The sequence below is a fragment of the Ammodytes marinus genome (assembly GCF_949987685.1).
Source record: "Ammodytes marinus genome assembly, chromosome: 3".
In the NCBI taxonomy this organism is placed as follows: domain Eukaryota; kingdom Metazoa; phylum Chordata; class Actinopteri; order Uranoscopiformes; family Ammodytidae; genus Ammodytes; species Ammodytes marinus.
The window spans coordinates 7549671-7570814 of NC_137232.1; the positions used below are offsets into that span (position 1 = coordinate 7549671).

General features: G+C 42.5%; 2 protein-coding genes across 3 annotated transcripts in view; one reads left to right on the plus strand and one right to left on the minus strand.

Moving 5' to 3' along the window:
- lsamp (limbic system associated membrane protein) overlaps nucleotides 1–6145 on the plus strand; it is a 226158-nt gene extending 220013 nt beyond the window's left edge. For both annotated transcript variants that reach the window (XM_080025179.1, XM_080025180.1), the window contains exon 8: nucleotides 3759–6145. In XM_080025179.1, the coding sequence (XP_079881305.1) occupies nucleotides 3759–3856 (98 nt within the window). In that variant the 3' untranslated portion in view covers nucleotides 3857–6145. The remainder of the gene's footprint in view (nucleotides 1–3758) is intronic.
- A 3472-nt stretch (nucleotides 6146–9617) lies between these two features.
- Nucleotides 9618–21144, minus strand: part of gap43 (growth associated protein 43) — a 13122-nt gene continuing 1595 nt past the window's right edge. Inside the window, exons 2-4 of the mRNA XM_080053792.1 lie at nucleotides 15578–15644; nucleotides 14521–15175; nucleotides 9618–10784 (exon numbers count right to left, since the gene is read on the minus strand). Of these exons, the coding sequence (XP_079909918.1) occupies nucleotides 10705–10784; nucleotides 14521–15046 (606 nt within the window). The 5' untranslated portion in view covers nucleotides 15047–15175; nucleotides 15578–15644 and the 3' untranslated portion in view covers nucleotides 9618–10704. The remainder of the gene's footprint in view (nucleotides 10785–14520; nucleotides 15176–15577; nucleotides 15645–21144) is intronic.

A 21144-nucleotide genomic window follows, 5' to 3' on the forward strand; every position in this document is an offset into this window, starting at 1 on the left:
AGGTGCCTAAATGCAAGTTGCACTTCCCTTTGACTCTCTGCTGAAGTGAGACAGAATGGGATCATCAAAACAGCTCCCAAAAGATCTGAAAAACAAAGATTATTCATTGTCATGGTTTAGGGGAAGGCTACAAGAAGCTTTCCCAAAGGTTTCAATTGTCAATTTCTACTGTAAGGAACGTTGTCAGGGAATGGAAGGACACAGGCACAGTTGCAGTTAAACCCAGGTCTAGCAGACCAACAAAAGTACAAGAGCGGCATATGCGGCGGATTGTGAGAATGGTTGCACACAACCCAAAGATCACCTCCAAAGACCTGCAAGAACATCTGGCTGCAGATTGTGTATCTGTACATGGTTCTACAAATCAGTGCAATTTGCACCAAAACATCTGTATGGCCGGGTGATGAGAAGGAAGCCCTTTCTGCGCCCACGCCACAGATACAGTTGCATGGAGTATGCAAAAGCTCATTTAGACAAGCCAGCTTCATATTGGAAGAAAATGCTTTGGACTGATGAGACAAAAATTAAGTTATTTGGTCTTTATAAAAAGCAGATGTTTTGGTGCAAATTGCGCTGAATTGTTGAACGATGTACAGATACACAATCTGCAGCCAGATGTTCTTGCAGGTCTTTGGAGGTGATCTGTGGGTTGTGTGCAACCATTCTCACAATCCTCCACCTATGCCGCTCCTGTTTTTTTCTTGGTCTGCCATGCCTGGGTTTAACTGCCACTATGCCTGTGTCCTTCCATTTCCTGACAACGTTCCCTACAGTCGAAATTGACAATTGAAACCTTTGGGAAAGCTTCTTGTAGCCTTCCCCTAAACCATGACAATGAACAATCTTTGTTTTTCAGATCTTTTGGGAGCTGTTTTGATGATCCCATTCTGTTTCACTTCAGCAGAGAGTCAAAGAGAAGTGCAACTTGCATTTAGGCACCTAAAATACATTTTCTCATGATTAAACAGACAATTATATGAGGTTCAAGGCTTAACAACATAATCCAACCAACTTTGCGTTTAAAGTCATCAGTTTTACATGCTGTTACAGGCATTAAAATCAACAAAATCACAAGGGTACCCATATTTTTGCACAGCCAGTTTTTCACATTTAATTTTATTTCATACAACCAAATACTGCTTTTCAAAAAATCTTTGTTTGGAAAACATCCCAGTACTTAGCTGTTTCTGGTAAATTAAAGACATACCACTTTTATCTTTTTTTTGTGAAAGCAGAGTCAATTATAATGCCGGCTGAGAGGGGTTCCCAAACTTTTTCATATGACTGTAGATGTTTCCATAGAAGTGTCAGCAGGGAGGGAATTCACTTTAGTTGTGTGTTTCTCTTTAACTTCATTTCTAAAGCTTGACTATTGAAAAGCTAATATAAGAACTAGATTGAATGTACGTCGCCCTTAATTTACACAACTGTCCATCCAGCTTATCATGATACATACAAATCAAATGATCAAATGTAAGAGAAAAGTTTGTTATAAGAATGTGAATGTCAGGAGCAACTGTGTGCCATATTCATAAGCAGGTGTGTGAGTATGGGACTTTATGTTGCATAATTAGTTGCATAAGGTGTAGTCCATTGAAAAGTATAAAACACATTTGCATAGTCAAAATGAGTAGGCATTAGGAGTGAATGTGCAGTGCAGGTTCATCAGAGCCATGTATACAGCCATTCATTTGCACCTACAGTATGGCAGCTGTTGAGAGACGCTCAGACTAAACCATTGATTGATTGATTGATTTTATTTGACCATTTGCTATAAAATATGAACAGCACTCTGTGTCATGCATTAAAATACATAAATAGTCAGAGATGACACAAAAAAGGCTTATTTCCATTGTGGTCCCTGTGATACCATACAATGTAATGTTTGAGTGAGAAGATGCCACAAACAGTTGAGTGATAATTCCCTGTGATCTTGTGACGACTGACGGACTTATTTTTGATTAATTGTAAAATCAAAACTTTTGATGTAAAATTCAGATTTTTTCTGACACACCTCAAACACACCTTCTGGAGATCCAACTATTGTGTTTGTATTGCGAAAGGCCAGGGAATTGTTTGATTTACAATGTAATCATTAGTAGAACACAGCTTTGGATTTCTACAATGGGATCAAGCTGTGTGTAGCATGTTGCACTTCCTGGCCCTATCTCCCCAATCATTGATACGTCACAGCAGGTGTGGGTGTGAGCCAAGTTGGATATGGTTCCCCTTTCCATTTGGCACACACAACCAGCATCACACACAAAAACAAGAGCAATGGCAATCTATACAACAAGGGCTTCTAGTGGTTAAATTCACATGGAAAAGGCTTGCGGAACTGTCTCTAGCCAATGTTTAAAAGCCATGAATGGATCCAATTTTACAACTACCCCATCTACAGTACATGCTGCTGTTTGATGATCAGTAGGACACAGAGTCAGGGTGTGTTGTACCTGCTGCCTCATATGCCAGCTGCACACCATTTAAACCCCTCTCCTCTTCATCCGGCAACTACATAGCAACCAATTGGCACAGTGGTAGCGCCAAACAATTTAGGAAAACATCTGCTCTGACACTGTCCAGAAAATGCAACAACAGCTTTCATTCATGTGACACGTGTGAAATGTTCATTTTCACTTCTTATTTCTAACCGTGGCCCTGAAAAAAGGGTAACATGGTACAATTTATGTAAAGACAACCCAAAAAGACAAACTAAAGTGAAATAGTCACTGCAAAGAAGGGGAACAAAAAAAAAGGTTGAATTGTCATAATTGAAATGGTCTAACACAAATACTATTGTTTCTTTGTTACTTATGGTTTGTTTTCATTTTGATTTCACAATTCAAATATCAGTACATATCAATTATTTGGATCAGCGGCGTGGAACATTGTCTGACTGTAATGTAGATTGTAGAAAATAAAATAACATCTGAAATAACATCTGAATCAAGCGATCATAATGATCAAACAAAACATAATTCAGTCACGATATAGTGAGTGAATTATGTTCTATGAAAGTGACTATGAGAGCTGCATGGCAACAGTGTTCCAAAGCAAAATGTCTCTATTTGTTCTGCATTCAGCATGTTTTTTTTCTAAATGCTGGTCATGTGTTGTCAAATTGACAAAGAGCGTTCTGTTCATTTGCTTGTGTTTTGTCTAATTGCATGGTTGTTGTTGTTGTAAAATCATCAGTACATTGAGTGTTCAGGGCCCCCGTATATAATTCCTCAGTTTATGCCTGGCTGTTCTGTGCTCTTTGAAGCATGAATTGGGATTTTTTGATTTTATGTCACAGCAAGTGAGTCAATAGCACAAAATGGCCAACAGAGGTCCCCAAACACCACTAAATGTCCGTAGTCAGTCACTTAGATTACAGTTTAAAGGATGTTCCGACTCAGGGGATGTGCATATACGTACACAATGTATTAACACATGATAATTACTTGTGGTATTATTCTAATGCCAATCTCCTAAATATATTTTTGATATTATTTCTACATAAAATCAATATGTTCTGCATGCGTGCATACTGAATAAATAAATAAATAAAGGAAAGTAGCCGCAACAGTTTAGTCTTGAGGTGGTTGGTCTGGAATACGAGTGATCTTACTGACAGTAAACAATAACAACCCTCTCTCTTTCTCCCCCTCTCTCTCTCTCTCTCTCTCTCTCTCTCTCTCTCTCTCTCTCTCTCTCTCTCTCTCTCTCTCTCTCTCTCTCTCTCTCTCTCTCTCTCTCTCTCTCTCTCCGTACAGGACCCGGGACAGGTCGAGACATCAACGGCTCAGCCTATGTATCTCAGTCACTGTGGCTCTTGCTGGCCAGCCTCGCCTGCCTTCTCTTCAAGTGTTAATCCTGCTCTCCTCCTCTTCCCTTCTTCTGGCCTCCCTCCTCCTCCCTCCTCTTCCTCCTTCTTCTCCTCCTTCTCTCCAGCTCACCGACATCCTTACTGCTACCTTATTACCAACTTTACCGACCCCCCCCCCCCCTCCCCACCGCCCTAGGACTGTTTGCATCATGATAAGAAAAACCTTGTGTGCTCTCGGGCACGGCTTACAGATATTTAGAAAATTGATGAGTTATGAAAAAAAATGTCATAAGAACAAACAAAAAAAACACAGTGGAAATGAAGGACAAACCAAGCGAACAGTGCTCTTTTCAAGATTTGCATTGTTGATTTCAATTTGTATGCACTTATTTCTGTTTCTGCTCTATCTTGTCTTTGGGGGGGTCCAGGGTCGGGTTTTGGGATTTGTTGTAATGTTTGTCTTCATGAGAAAGAAAGCAGAGCCCCCCCCCCCCCCGGACACAGGGGGCGCCAACAATCAATTGTCTGTCTATACTGAAGTACTGAAGACAAAATGTGTATTTTCTTCTTACCCCCATTACTTATGTTAACTTAAAGTGTAGATTTAACCAGAGTGTTTTAACCAGTGCATTAATGAGCAACATGCAACAATTATCTGCCAAATATTCATACACTATTATATATATAGATTTGAAACTAACACTCACAGAAATCAAAAGGGAAAAATACTGCATCTGATTATCTAATGAGATTAGAGCTTGATATTAAAGTCTGTACTACCGTCATCTGATGCTATACTAGGTTGAAACAGAGGCATTTAGAGCATTAGAATCATTTTCCAGTCTCTAGATGCAGCATTCTCTCTGGGTTGTTGCTATCAAAACCCAGAGAAATCCAGGAAGCAGTGAATAGAATGGACTTGATCCTTTACCCAGCTCAAACCATGCGGAGCACAGACCTGAGTCTATCTGGTGAGATGGATGTATCTACATCTTTCGTTGTTGGGTGGCTTCGCAGCCTTTACTCGCCTTTATATTCCAAAAGAATCCCTCTTTTTTTTCTTTTGCAGCAGGAAAAGAAAAACGCAGTAGGTTACGACGATGCGTACTGTACATAGTAAAACATTTTGTATTTCTCTATGATAAGACAACTGGTTCAGCCACTGTAACAACAGGAAACAGATCAAAAATTGTTGCAGTGTGCGATGCCTGTTTGACGACCAACCATCCAACCACCCATACCGTGCAGTTTGTCTCTGCTAACACAGCAGGCTGCCTGCGTCCCATTCATACACATCCATACTGTACCACCTACAGAGTCCGCTCTTAGTTAATGAGTTTTAGGATCATTCTTCTATACTGCTGGAATTTGGATAAAAATGTATGACACCAATGAATGACTTACTTGTTTTTCTCTTTCAAAGAAGTATGTGTGTTTTAATATGAAATGATATGGGAAAAAAAACATAATATATTGATATTGAGGTTATTTTTTTCTTGTCTTTTACCTCATTCATTTTAGTTGTGTGTGTGTGTATATATATATACTTGAATCCAATGTCCTTATACTATATGAAAAGGCATATTTTATGTGTCCATGTTTCTGAGTAGGGTTAGCGAGGTTAGGACGAATAAAAACTGGTAGATCTGTGGCCGACCCTGCTCTGTCATGTGAACTGAAGCCCATTAGACAAAGATGTTTTTTTTGTTGTTCTATTTCAAAAAAAAGAGAAAAAGTCTAGCTTAAAAAAAGAAAGATAGTTTTGTGCAGTTATTATTATTGTACCTTTTTCCTTGAGATTGATTCAAGTGTTGGCTTTACATGATGTTATTGGGAAATGGAATGTGATGTTCAAGCTTGTAATGTAATGACCTAGCAGAGAGAGCAGAAAACAAATGAATACTGAATGCTTCTCCCCCCCCCCCCCCCCACCCACCCCCATTCCTCCCCCATGGCCATCGAGACCAGACTGTGCCGATGGACCACTTTTACAAAATAAAATCATTGTATTACATGCCCCTCAGCATGTTTTCTCATCACACCACCCACATTACTGAATCGATGAATTGATTTCTTTACCGACAAAACGGTTAAACGAAAAACCACCAAGTGTCGATCTTTTGTAAAAAAAAAAATAATAATTCACACAAAGAAGTTCAGTTCTTTCAGGAAAACTTCAGCACAGAGGTGGATGCGGTCTTGACGAGAACTGCTGAAACCGGTGCGCACTATTAGCTGCCTTTTCTCTGCCATTCATTTTGACTCAAGGTTGGTTGACTAATAACAGCGCCTGGACTCCGGCGCCAAAGCTCAGACCGGATGTGTGTTAACGTCTCTGCTTCTTCTTCTACCAAGCAAGCCGAGATGGTGCCAGTATACTACTGTTATAACACACGTGTAATTAATGCCATCCTTGTCATACATTAAAAAAAAAATACATTGTCCCCAGTGTTTCCATTGTAAATGCTTCTGAGGCCAACATGGCTGTGTGTGACTTTGTGGTGTCAGTAAAATTTGCCATCTGTTCCATTCGTGTGGTGGGCCAAAACGGTACACAGCCTGAAAAAAAACGGCCACAGAGCTAATCAAAGCTAAATGAGGTGGAAATAATGTTTCTCCCGCCTCTATCAATATCAACAAGATTCAGTCAGAAGTGCAGGAGGTGAAGAAAGCTGCTCATTTTTCTGTGCTTTCGTTACCTAACACATGCCTTTTTTGCTGAACAACTCTGGTGCATCCACTTCAATGTAGCTTAGCTTTGTTCTACTACACTGATATTCCTACAGACTCCATTGCCACCGGCTAGTCTGCACTTTGAGGATGCCATGTTGGTCAACAACAGTTATCTTCTACTGTGGTAATAACAAGTAGCTGTGGTGAAATAGTTCTTCGTGATCACCTTGCATGGGAGTGTGCTACATGTCTATTACAGTGAGTGCATCTGTCTCACTCATGTGTCGCATTAAAAGCCAACTCAGGGCAGAGCAAGGCTGGCTGTATAGGCAGACTCTCAGACGAAATTAAATATGTTTTTTTTTCTTCTGACTGTGCTCAGCATTTAATTGAACCATGCTTGGAAGGCATCATGGATATAGAGATTTATTCAACAGGGTGCTACAGTAAATTTGGCCCATCCTTTCTACCACTCAAACTGTACAGAAGTGTGTCCATGCAAGTTAATAAAACCAACCAATAAGCACTGAGTTATACTAAGACCACTTTAAAAAGCCATGGAGCTCTCTGTCTTGGCCATAAAGTAGTTATGTTGTCCTGCTATTGCTAATACAATAGATACCAACAGCCAGCCTCAGGACACAGCCTATAGAGACAGACCTGGACCCAGTATAGTTTACTAATTGAGCATTGTCTAAAACATTCTCATCTTCACTGATGGCTTACATTAGTGCGCATGTGTTCACTGATTTTGAGTCTGCTCTTTATTGCTAACCCTTCCAAAAGAGTTAACAAGTCGCATGAGATGACATGAGGAGTTGGCCCAGCAGCAGCTAACTTTCTAGTCACTGTTGAGCTATTGTTACAGCGCCAACCCAAATGCTTTAAATTTACATTTGTATTCTCTTTTTCCTCCCTAGTGTACAGTATGATGTTTCTACAGTAGAATGTTGGCTGTAAAGTCAGCCAATCTCATACGATCATGTTTATACAACACAACATTTAAGAATTGTTCAACAGAAAATGTAACACGTTTGTACTTCCCTATAGAGGATTCAATCATGGATTATGACACAGAAATGTACCCGCGGTTCTTTTTTTTGTTTCTTTTTTTTTCTATTTTAAATTAATTAATTATGGCAAAAGGTGATTGCAGTCCGTTACTAAAAAAAAGATATACAGTAGGCTATGTAATGATGAAAGTATATGAGAAAAATGTTCATAACACAAAATAAAGTTGTTTGAATGCATTGTTCTGTATTTGAATGTGACTTGAGATGTCAGGGCAAGTAAGGACACACGGATGGTAGCCTACTGTTGTGTTTATCACCATGTAACATGAAAATAAAAATAATATATGTATTGTTATAGTCTTTCCGGAAGACATTTTGTCCTCATAAACTCATGAAATATGCCACAACCATTCAGCTCACCACCGACGGAATGTTCCAGTTCATTTATTTTTTGTGTGAAAAAAGATAAAAGGTAAGATATGGACGTATATCAAATGACGATAGATTGCACGTCAATGCCTGGCTGCTGCCATGGAAACTGCTGCAGTAGCATGTTTCACCACAAGGTGGCATAACAAACCAATGTATGCCGCTCATGTGTTATGGTATTTTGCAGCATGAGGACAAACACACACACGCACACACACACACACACACACACACACACACACATACAAATATAATTCTGCATCATCATTAGCCTCTGACTCCAACGATGAACAGAGGAATGTAGCAGAGTCAAAGGTCAGAAAAACAAGCTTGAAGCTGCTCAGTTTCTAGCTCAAACCGCCATACCAGCTGGCTAAATGTGGGCAGTGAGAGTAGAGGGTATATATTATAGCCTACAGTATAAACCATAAATGTTTAGTTATTTCATCCAGTAAAGACTATAGCTTTCCTTTGTTTTTCAATGTTGTTGCACTAATGAGTCAATAACTGAATCTCGGGGGGATGATTGAAAGACACTGCTTGCTGGATTTGTTTTCAACTTAGTAAGAAAGGGGAGGAAAGTCAAGTGTACTATTCCGGAGGGAGAGGGCGATAAAACAAAACTTTCTGGAGAAGTTATCCTCATTCTGGGATTTGTTCAGCAAACCAGCGTCATTAGAATCAAGGTCATGCAACCTTTGGAGCGGCTGAAGTTGGTATGTATGTTATACCCTCGGGGTTATTATTAATAATTCATTTCATTTTGACTGAACCGTGCTATGCTGACAGAATATCACATTGGCCACATAGAAATGGTTGTGGCTCTTGCAAATTAGTATTGCTGCTTTCAGTGTTTAAAATGAAACATCCAGAAATGTAGGCTATGTGAATGTCTTTCCACAAATAAGATCAATACCACTATAAGACTTAGAATCAAGATAGTAATGTGCAAGTCAGTTGTTGCTTCTGCTGATGAAATATGTCTAAAACAGTGGTGACTGTTTTTGCAAATCATTTGCCAACAATTAAGTCTACAGCAAAAATTGGCCATAACTTGGGCCTTAAAGTATGTTTTGTCATAAAGCCTACTGCTATCTGATGATTGTGAAATACACTTAGGCTATCCCCTTTCTTGCCAATGTTGGATAGAAGATTGTGGACCTCTCTTAACTGTAGGCCTATGAAGCTACTACCAGTGGTTGTTTAGCTTAGCTTAGCACACAGACTGGTAGCAGGGGGAAACAAATAGCCTGTTCCTGTCCAAAAGTAACACAATCTGGTTCTACACCTCTTAAGCTAACTAAGTTACACATTATATCACTGCCCACTACCAATAATTAGTCCAACCCATTAACACTTATAATAAGAACAACAAGTGTTGTTTCCAGTTTCATGTTAAGCTAAGCCAAGTTTACCAGCTGCTGGATGTAGCTTCATATTGAACGGGCAGACATACAATCAAGAACGCAAAGTGTAATTCCCCAAATGTCAAACTACTTATTTAGTGTCAGACAGTCTTGCCCTCTGATATTCTCCACCCTCTGAAATAACTTCATGGCTTTAAACAAACTCCACAGTTTATGATGGTAATTGGCACATTTGCTTTATTTTGAAAACAGACATTGAAACCATTTTTATTTTTTCATATTTTTCTCACAAGTTTGAACTCCTTGATAAGGTTGAAACTGGACATTGCACTCACTGGAACATGGGAAAAGTTTTTTTTTCTTTGTTTGCTCATTTGTTTGATTTTTATTTTCTACCTTTTTTTTTTCGTAACATCGGTGCAAGAGTATTTTTTCCAATTCATATAAACTGTCATAACAACACCAAAGACATCAAAAAGAAGCTGCCACACCTCTTAAGTTTTTGTGACTGCGAAAAAAGTTCCTCTCAGAGGGAGAGTTCCCATCATGCATCTGGTTCGATGGTTCATGCTACTGTTCTCACGTTTGGTTGGCAGAACACAAATCGTCAATCGTAACAGCCAGTTACATCAACACTATAGATGGTTTCTATAGTTTATTATATGATCATGTCATTGAAATGGCAACAGGTCCTTTACTGTATATGTCAATAAACAGAGTTTGTAAAAGGGGTGTAAACCGAGCTTGAATGACTCAAGCAGAATAGAGAGAGAGTAGTAGTCTTGTCCTATACGTGGTATTTGGATTCTGGATAAAGCTGCCCAACTGGAAAGGTCACACATTTAATTATACATTCTATTCTCCATCTGATGCGTCAGAACATTACCTATTTGCTGCGTTCTCAATACACTTGTACTGTGTTGAAAACTATAGTTGCATTTTTTTTTTTAAACCAGTTTGTTTTTGTGCGTGCATTTGCAGAAGTACGTAGTTTAGTTGCGAAATGTGATTGACAAAAGTGCATTGCAATGCAAATGAAGTATGGTGCATTCACAATGCATTTTAAATGTGTATGCGATCCAGTTGGGAGCGCTCACTCCACCGCTTAGAATAGATAGTGAAGATGAACCAAAATCAAATCCAAATCATCCTCATCATTAAAGTAACAATCATTATTCATAATCATCATCATCATCATCACTTCCTCATATTATTAGCTTGAGCCAAAAAACTTCACGCTGGAAACTCCCCCAACATGAGAAAATCATTGCCACACAGAAAATGACAAACAAATAGAAACGGACTGCCCTCGCATTGGGAAAGGCAAAGAGCAATCTTTTTTAGATTTTTGTTTTTTTGTGTAATTCTTCATACTCTTCTTCATTTTGTTTTCTTCAGGTTGGACTTGGCCTTAGTCGTCCTTGGACTCGGTGGCCTCCGCCGCTGTGTCTGCCGGGGCGGCTTCCTCTGCTTTAGACTCCTCTGCAGCATCTAGGTAAGAGAGTTCAAGAGGGAATGAGATGTGAGGGAGGTATAATAAGTGGGACACAATGGATAAAAGGTGGGTGGGAGAAAGAGGGCGAAAATTAGCTCTCCGAGAGGATGTTTCACACAGTGAGGCTGGGCTCATAAAGCACTATCCGGGTCTCCCGAAAAATAGTGTCAACGATTTCAGTCAGATGTCAGCGATTATACTTTTGATGGTTGAAATAACTCACCTCGGAAGGGTTTTTCTGTATGAAAACAAGCCTAAAAGGTAACATGGAGGACTATCTCATTGCATGTTGTTCACTATGACAACTCCGCTAAAATTGAGAGCTTGTCAATCAGAAAGTGCAACCTGATATCAAGTTGTCTGTGTAAATAATAAAGGAAGAGAGTGCTCCTAATGGAACCCTGCAACAGTTGAACTGACATCACAACGCCAGCAGCAGCATCTTGGCCTGTCACGTCTGATACTGAGTGATGCCTACATCGTACTGCACTGTAATAACATCCAATGGTAGCTTACTAAGAGGTGGCTTCTGCTGAATACAGGTCCATGATACATCACCAAGCTATTACTAATTACATTTTCTGAGTAACATTGCTCGGAGGCTGTATTTTCTTCCTTGTTTTATGCTATCCTGCTTTTGTTTTCTAGTCATGTGTGTCTGTGTGCTATATCGCTGCTTTGACATTTTAATTATTACACCTGTCTATTTCTCTATAAAATCTAAATTCAAATGTTTAATTTCCAGTAAATGGGCTGCAACAATTCTGGAGCCTTTTTTCTATTGTTTCAGGATAATCCTATTATTCAAGTGCCCTGTGAGAGGTGATGTCATACTAGGATGATCTCATAGTCTTTTATTAGAAAGAGGAGGCATCAAAGGCTGACATCATTGCATTGGAGATTGGGGGGGATGCGAGTGAGTGGGTGGGTGGGTTGGTTGACTGTGTGTCAGGGCGAGGCAGAGAGAGAGAGAGAGAGAAAGACAAGTGGAGCAATCATGTCTAAGTTGGTGCTTGTGCTAATGGGTGAGTGTGTGTGACTCCAGACAGCATGGTCCTCCAGGTAATAGGTAATTAGTTTGCTGGCTGCAAGTACGACAGACTTGACAATGTCTTTCTCTACAGCCACTGAACTGTGTGACGCAAACACAATTTCATCCAATTCACTGAGTGCCAAAGCCTGTCACTTCTTGTCTTATGACATCAGTGCCACCTCAATTATCTACACCATGGGATATAACTGACTACAAATACAGGTTCAGTTTTGCCAAGGGCATAATGCAATGTAAGAATTTCAGATGGGGGGGGGGGGGCACACCTAACTCTGGCAATGTCATGTTTTTTTTTAAGATGAAGTCAAAGAAGGCACTAGGACTGGAATCATCATCTGATCAGTATTTTTGGACGGATTATTTACTTTTCCATCTCAACTTGTTGGTCTCAATACGACAGTTAACAGGGACCGCCACAAGGCTTTGTTCTCGGTCTGCTACATTTCAGCTTTTACTCACCACAAGGGATCTTCATTCATAAGCACATTATTGATTTTCTTGCTATGCAGACGATGCCAAGCTTTATATGGCTGTTGACCCTGATGAACCGAGCCCTCAATACTCCCCTGAGGACTACATCTCTGGCTTCCATTGCGTAGATGACACAAAAGAGCATTAATAAAGTTTTGAGTTCAGCACTTTCCACCTCTGGAACAAAGACGAATCTGGACGTAACCACTGACTCTAATCCAACTTCCTCATCAAATCACTCCCGTTGAGGAACAATATGATGCAGATATACTGTATGTCCCTGGTATAGCCATCAAATCCACAGACCTTCTCCCGCTCACCATACCAACCATGGCAAAAACCTATGGTAAAGATGAACTCTGACCTCAAACATTACCTCTGTATTCCCTTCCCTATGCATGTGAAGACAGCAACATCAATTGAGGCATTTGATTGAAATCTCATTTTGGTTGCCTCTCTTCACTGCCATTTCTTCATCATGCCCACTATGGGTCAATCTTGGAGTATCATAATTATTTATTTGTATTTTATAAAACGGGTGGCTTAAATCTAGCGATCTGATTGGTTCCTAACTGTTGTATAATGGGCGTATACATAACTGCGTTCTAATCAGTTTGCAGAGTTCCATATCACTCCGCGACTGAGGAAGTAACGCTGGTAGATTATAAACAAATACATATATGCAAAACTTGTACAAAGGATGCTGTATACATTTTATTATGCAGTTATTTCTCATCTCGCTGTGACAGCTTACAAGTTGTTCACATGAGAGTAAGTGAAGCCAGTGACACGGACTGTCCTTGGCAGAGAATGCGGATCATACCCAGGCTGCCTCGTAAATTATTCAGTCGGACTGGAGTACCTGCCGTCCTTGTGCCTGTGACTCCGGTGTGTGTGTGCGCTGACAAACCTTGACCGAGTAAACTTTGTAATAAATATTAATCGGTTCTCTCAGAGTCCGTTGGTAAAGCAGATTGTGGCGCGGCAGTGGTTTGTTAATTAGCTGTTCTTTTGTCAAGCAGTGTTTTATTTGTGACAGACGTCCCCGGTGTAGGATGGTGACCGGTAGGGTTCATTAATCATTCATTAAAATCTGAACACCTGTTATCCCTGCTCCACTCCGTGCAGGCCAGCTATCCCAGTAGTTACTATGACAACAGGGAGACAGGGCTGCCAATGGGTGACCTAGTTTCGGTGTAGTTATTCAGTTGGGGTTTGTGTTTCTCACCTCACACCCCCCCCCCCCCACCCCCCGCCCACTGCTCCAGAATGAGTACGCTCCATAAACTACCTGTGTGACCCAGTCTGAGAGTCCTTGGGCATTATATATGAGTTCATGTCTAGTGTATGTTGTGAGAGCTTGCTGTCCTTTCATGGCCTTCCAGTTGCTTCTCAGGCATAGGTACCACTAGTTTGCATTTTAATAGGAATAACCGACTGTAGAAGACAGATTAATATATATATCTTGGTTTTGGTATCAGGACAATTCGTATGAGCCCATATGAGACGGCCGCAAACCTTTATGACTCACAAGCCAACCTTTCCGACCCTTACATTTCTATCTCACTCACCGCCTCATAAGTATGGAGGTTCCATCTTGCAAACAGTGAGATACAAGGCCGTCTAATCTAATATTGAGCTCTTTTTCTGTGTTAACCAGTGAATGGTGGAGCACTGCCAAAGACTCAGCAAGCAGTCATTTCCTCCAGTGCCTGCCAAGCAGACTCGGGAAAGCTTACCTATTCTTCTTTTACAGTAAGTCATTCCTTTGTGATTGGTGAGTGTATGTCTGGAATGACTTTGGTGTCTGAACCCAGTGCCCCCTCAAACATGTGCACGTCAAATGTTTGATTCATATTTTGATCTAGAAAACCTTGTATCTACCTTGTAACAATCAAGGTGGCCTTATCACTTGGTTTTATTGAAATACTTATTATATCATGACCTTTAAGTATATCACGAACTGTCACCTGAATGTTAACTTAGGCACTCTTTATGCATAAGCGCATATATGTAATGTATGTTCTTTTTGTGAAGGAGGAATGTGACGAGTGTGTTTTTGTGATTAGCTTGGCCAGTGGCTTGGAGCCTTTATGGAACAATAAAGTATATCTTATCGTATCTTATCTTATCCTATTGTACTTGCCATGTGTTTGTGTGTATGAAATGGGTTTGGGTGGACTTTAGAAGCCACAGTATAATCTGCATACCTTGTTTATCTTTTGTTTGGTTAGGCTCCTCCTTCTCAGCTGTCGGGCTGACAGCAGCAGGCACGTCGGCTTGTCTGGCCTCTTCCTTCTTGTCTTCGCTCTCCTCCTCCTCTTTCTTCTCCTCAGCTGTAGCTGTGGTGGGACTCTTGGCTGCTGCCGCCGCTGGAGCCTCCACCTCTTTGGGCTTCTCCTCTGCCTTCTCTTCCGCCTTGGGTTCCTCTTTCTGGGGCTCGCAGGGCGCTGAGGTGGCCGTGGGAGAGGCAACAGCCGGTGCTGGCGCGACAGGAGATGTGGCCGCGCCTACAGGAGAGGCGGCAGGAGCAGCTGCCGGAGAGTTAGCTGGCTTGTCTGCCACGGGGCTTTTGGCTTGGCTCGTCTCCTCCTTCTTGGCCTGGTCTCCTGCAGCTTTCTCCTCCTCCTTTGCAGGGGCCTCCTCCTCTGCCTTCTTTACCTCCTCTCCTCCTTCTGTCGCTTCCTCTGCAGCGGCAGGACTGTCTCCCTCCTTCTCCTCATCTCCATCTTTCATCTTTTTCCGAGTTATGTGTCCGCGGAAGCTGGCCTGTATTTTGGTGGCGGCCTTGTGGGCCTTGTCCTCGGGTTTGTTAGGGGCGCCATCCTGCTCTATCTTCTGGTCCGCATCCTCGTTCTTCTCCACCTAGTAGCACCAGAGACAACACATCAGGGTTAACATCTACTGTAAGCCCTCATGCAGGTCCTCTCCAAACCAGAAAGAGAATGTTTGGTTGTTATACTAAAACTAACGGATCTCTCTACTGTGGTTGAGGATGATCATCCCAAAATATCATGCTGAATAGACCTACCTTTACTCTACTAAGTCAGAAGAAGACAAATGTCTAAGCTATGAGAGAGGGATTAATAGGTAATTTATGGATTAAATAATATATAACCGTTATAGGAGAAGTATTGAGTGGGAAAAGTTGGGTTAGAGGTTTCAGGACTGGCTTGGAATGGAGTAAAAGTGGAAGACTTGATAAGGAACAGGGTTAGGAACAGGACAGCACACAATGATAGATTGAAAGGGCTTCCATACTATTACCTTCGGTAACTGGATCCATACAGTAGCTGTCCATCAAATAGTGGGTTGTGCTATGAGTCATATACATCTAATGAAAAGAAATCAAATCAAATAAAGGAATGAATGATGAGCAATTAAAAGTGGCAAACAAAATGAATCATTACATTCAAAATGAATAGGCAAACAAATCAAGGTAAAATATTGTCTAGCCAAAATTCAAACCAATCAAAGGCTTTAAATGTGCGCCTTTAAATGAATATGAATAAGCAATGTGAAGCAAACACAAATTGTCAAAGAGCATGCAGACAGTGCAGCATCCGTAAGCCAAATGATAAATATGTGAAAATCTGAATGGTTTTTTTAGAGGTTTTTTTTTTTCTGTCCAAGTATCAAAGCGTGTGTCAGGAGCCAGTGATTGGTTTCGACAATATAATAAATCGACAGCGTTGTATCATTTCATGTGCTGGAAAGGGGAGATTTAAGCTCCATTGTGAATCATGAGAATAACTGATTTGTGTGTGTGTGGGTCGTTTGTCTCCCGATGATAAATTGGATACACGGAGATTTGGGGCACGACAAATGACTCCAGGCATTTACTGCGGCTACTCAATCCAAGCATGGGGGGGAGGGGGGGGGGGTGATATTATTGTAGTCAATAATGGAGCTGTAATAGATTTATTGAATGATTCAGCGTCAACGCAAAACCTGTCCATGGCTCTCATTATCACAGCTCCCTGTGTGCTAATGATATATTCAAGACAGTAACCAAAAAAAATATATAAGCATTTTAAATTGATTCTCTCTCTCTCTCTCTCTCTCTCTCTCTCTCTCTCTCTCTCTCTCTCTCTCTCTCTCTCTCTCTCTCTCTGTCTCCCTCCAAATAATGAGCCAATCTCCTTCCTCTAGGCACTGTGGCTGCTAGGGAACGAGCTGCTGCCCGCTACAATCTCCTCAGAATTCACCGTCATACCCCTCCCAACCATCAAAGGTTACCTTGACAACCAGAGTGCTAACTCATCACAGGGCTGTCTGCCTGTTGGAGCTATGAAAGACTATATGTCACAGTGATTGGCGTTGCACCTGACCCCTCAGGGGAACGGCCAATAGGAACTCATAAATCAGACGGAGCAATCAGCAACTAGGAGGGGGCTGTGTTTGATGCATCAGCAGGGTGCGGTGCTCTGGGCCGGTGGGGGTTATATGTGTGTGTGTGTGTGTGTGTGTGTGTGTGTGTGTGTGTGTGTGTGTGTGTGTGTGTGTGTGTGTGTGTGTGTATATATGTGTGTGTGTGTGTGTGTGTGTGTATATGTGTGTGTGTGGATTCTGGCGGACTGGCAGCAGCATCTTGTTTAAGGTCAGTAAATTTGAGTGGAAATGGTTTTCGAGATGCGACTCGCTAGCTGTACATCCATCCGCCCATTTCCTGATCCCTCTTGTCTCTAATAGTGTCATTATATAGGATACGGGCTTTGACTTGGACAGCTGCCTGCCCGTGTGAGGGATCACATCTGGGTGACATGATTTAAGAGCCAGAGGCCCTAAACCCACATGTCTTCTTTTCAGGGTCACTGTGTCACTCCGATATTGGAGCAGAGAGGCCAAGGGTGCAGCTGTGTTGGTATATTCACCTCTCCTCTGCCTTCACCCTCCCCACATGCCATCCCCCAGGGTTCAGGGTGTAAATCTTTCCCCGGGCCCTTCCTGCAATTTTTTTAATATACACCGTCTCCCTGAAGCAATTCGGTGCAATATGATATTAAAAAGAAGGACTGGGCGGTTGTGAGAGGGATAGGAGATCTCCAGGGGGCCCTCAAATATAGCGATTTATGTTTGAAACCCGAGCCAGCGCCGTTACTGTCTTCATCTGCTTAACAATTGGCTATCGGAAGTATAGACTCCGGCAAGTGTCCTAGAAGAGATAGCCACAGCGGAGAGAGGGACAAAGCGAGCGCTGCTGGCACACCCCTCTGCTCTTAATGATATGCAGGTCTGCGCGGTGACTTATTGGGCTTTTATTACGTATGATCTCATGGTGGCTCACAATTGCCAAAAAATTGACCCAAGCACTTAACTCTAAATAGAATTACTTGCTGGCTGCATACAATGAGTCAGAGAGAGAGAGAGAGAGAGAGAAAGAGAACGCTTTGGATGAGGGTATTTGGGAATATGTCTGTATGACATCATTTTTGGAAAGGGAGGGGGATGTCATTTACTTTACGGATCTGGGCGTGTGCAAATGTAATGAAATACCAGCAGAGTGCCAGAGTGATCTCATATCAGTGTAAGACTGGGGGAAAGAAGGAAGTCAGAGCACCATCATGGTTTGACCACAATCGTGGCATCATCGTTTCAATTATTGATATTTGTCTGTGAATCACCCTGAAAAAGTGCTTTGCTGGTGTTTCTCTGACAGCTGTAGCCTAGTTGCATGCATGGGCCAGAAGACTCTGCACTGAGCTACTTTGTCACGTCAGACTTATCATGCTGTAATACACAATCTATCAGTGGTTAATGACTGAGCATAATGGCGGCATTATCTCTTATCATCTAAACAGACACATTGCTGCAAATCCCTCTTAAGAACGGCTCCTTGAAGACTTGCTGACTGGTAACTGAACCCTGGTCACGTCCCCTCCTGCAGGCACTGTTTCCACTCTGTGTGTGTCTGTGTGCGGCGCAACATCTTCATTCATAAATACAGCAGCGCCTGCCCAAAAATATGCGAGATGCACTCCCTTTTTAATGCTCTCTTTGCTCATTTGCAACGAGGAAACATATTTGCATTATCAGGTTAATCAAATGACTGATTACAATTAGCCCGCAGTGTTTCCTCTTGGAGCACACACACACACACTCTATGTTGCTATAGATACGCTCCATTAAGTGAAAAACTGTTTCCATTACCCAGCAGAAGAAGGATGTTTGCAATATGAAAGCGCTTTTCTTGCATGATTGTTAAAGCGATTATGCAATCCTCTTGCAATTATAATAGCTAACGGTACAATGTTGAGACCTTAAAAGCCTGCTGTGGGACGCTTAACAATATGTAGCTGACAAACAATGAGTGCCAGCTAATGAGTGTTAATGGCAATTTGTCTAAATACAACACTCTGCCTGTGTGTGTTTTTCATCCGTGGATGTAATAAATGGCCATTACTAAAAATGTCTTTATCATATTATCTGTCTGTTGGATGTGTCTATTAAAGCTTTGCAGTCCGTGTCTGTCTCTGTCCTTGGGTGGGCACCGGCTGTCGTGAGAACCACACCCGAGAGTCAATGGCTTCACCGGCAGAATCCATAACCACACACACACACATTCACATACACACACACACACACACAAACGCACCATCCCCCCAATGGTGACACACGGTAACAATCCGCCACCTTCACACTGCCTTGTTTCTAGTGCCATTAGGGACTTGTTTTGGGGTAGGGTGGGGGGTGGGAGGACACGGTGGTAGGGTTTATGCTGGTTGAATTACCACAGGAGAAGCACAGTTCACTCTAATGCACACAGTGTACATGCATACAAATCTTTTTTCCTTTCTGATCCCTTACAGCAGGAGACTCCATTTTCACCTCAGCGCTCCGCCCAGCCCTTGGACCGAATGCTGCTGGCAGAGAGACATATTGGAGGTAAGACATGCATCACTGATTGTTGCTTTGCAGATACCAACACAACAGGTGCACCTGCCACTCGTAATGTGGAATTAATGGAGATTTGTGTATACTCAAAACTGATATTGTTAGGAACTAAATATATAGTGTATTGGCCGAATGAATTGAACTTCCCAAACATGTTTCATATTACCACAGTGCCCAGGCAGGCAGAGATATAATACAAGCCACCGTACTGGTAGATACACACACTTCCTGCAATGGCACATCTCTCCTTAATGATCCCAGCCAGGTTTCTGATGGCTGTCTAGCTTTGTCCTGTAGGAAGAGTCCAGACAACCAAAGAGCAAAGACTATAGCTGCTGTCTGCCACTGCTGAATATCTCCCTCTCCTTCTCTCCTCCACTGCTGTCGTCTTTCTGAGCAAACTGCTTCCTACTCATTCTCTCTCTCTCTCTCTCTCTCTCTCTCTCTCTCTCTCTCTCTCTCTCTCTCTCTGCCTCTCTCTTCCACACACTCTCACACGTACAGACACAGCGGAGCACCACACCCTTTTAGCCAGCTATCTCCTGCAGATGAGGAGAGGGGGGCTCAGGTGGTGACTGCCACAGCCCCCGCTCGCCATCTCTCTCTCTCTCCCTCTCTCTCCCTCTCTCTATCGTTCTGCTTTGACGGTGAATTGATGAGCGATGTTAAGGGATGCGCTGTTTCTTTTACGACGGCCCTGGAGAGAAAAAAAGATTCTCCGCAGCAACTAATAAGCGGCCATATGCCAGCGTCGTTACATCCTCTGGACCTGCCTTTAATTCAATTACACCCACTCTCTGCCTGAACAAAGGCTCCGCGATCGCCACTCATCTGGCAGGGGGCAGTGGTGCTGAGGAGAGGGGCTAGTGGAAGTGGAGAGGAACTGGAGGAAAAGGGAATTAAAGGGGGGGTTTGGTGGAGACAGGAACTAGGAATGTGGGCTGTGGCTGAAGCCAGGCACTGGGGAAAATTGGGGGGGGGGGGCTTTGAGTGCATTGGGAGCCACAGTATGGGTGGAGATAACCGTCTTAAGGTAGCAGACTGGGTCAAGATGTTGGAGTTTGGTCTAATATGATTAAGGCTCAAGCTGAAAGTGGAGGCACAAAGCAGGGCAGGACAGGTTAGGTAGTCTATGGCCAAGGTGCTAGGATAGGGAGAATTAGGGATGGAGTGTGGGGGTGGAATTGGAGAACAGCAATACAGGTGGGATTTGAAGTCTTGCTGTATGGGGTGAATGGGCAGCTTTGGGTAGGCCTGGTGGTGAGGGGAGACCTGGGTTCACAACTGGCCTGCATTTAAGATGGACCTGAACTTGATCCTCAATCTTTCCCCCAAACCCCAAATGAGTCAAAGACAAGGAGCATCTTCTGTTGTGGGGAATTGATGTTAATCTACAGAACACTGACAGTGAATCTAGGGGAGTTGGGGCTATGCCAACAAGGTGTATTTAAATCAAGTGCAAGTAGCCACTCCCAAAGTGAAGATGTTGCAACAGCACTTAACACCCCCACACTGGGGCAGCACCCGCGGCAAACATCGCCTTGTTCTTATCAGAAAAACACACTCTTTGCTCATCCATCCATGAAGACCACCGAGTCTGTCGGGTTTCATTTACGCCTCTGCTCCTCAAAAGCAGAAAACAGAAGGGTAAGTGCTCTGTGGACCAGGGAGGATATATGTTTCCCTGTGCTGAGGAGACTGCGCTCGCTCGAGGCAGCTACACGCCGTTCGATGGGAAAAAAGCCGGCGCCTCACCCAGCACATGGCTGCAGTGTGCTGCACGCCGGCTCCCTTTCCTTTCATCTCTCTCTCTCTCTCTTTCCCTCTCTCCTCCTCCATCCACCGTCCATCGCTCTGTCACTAAAGCTGTTCGTGCCGGTAGTAGCCAACACCAATCGTGACCAGTTCAATTCCCTCCTTGCCTTTTCTGCTTTGCTGCA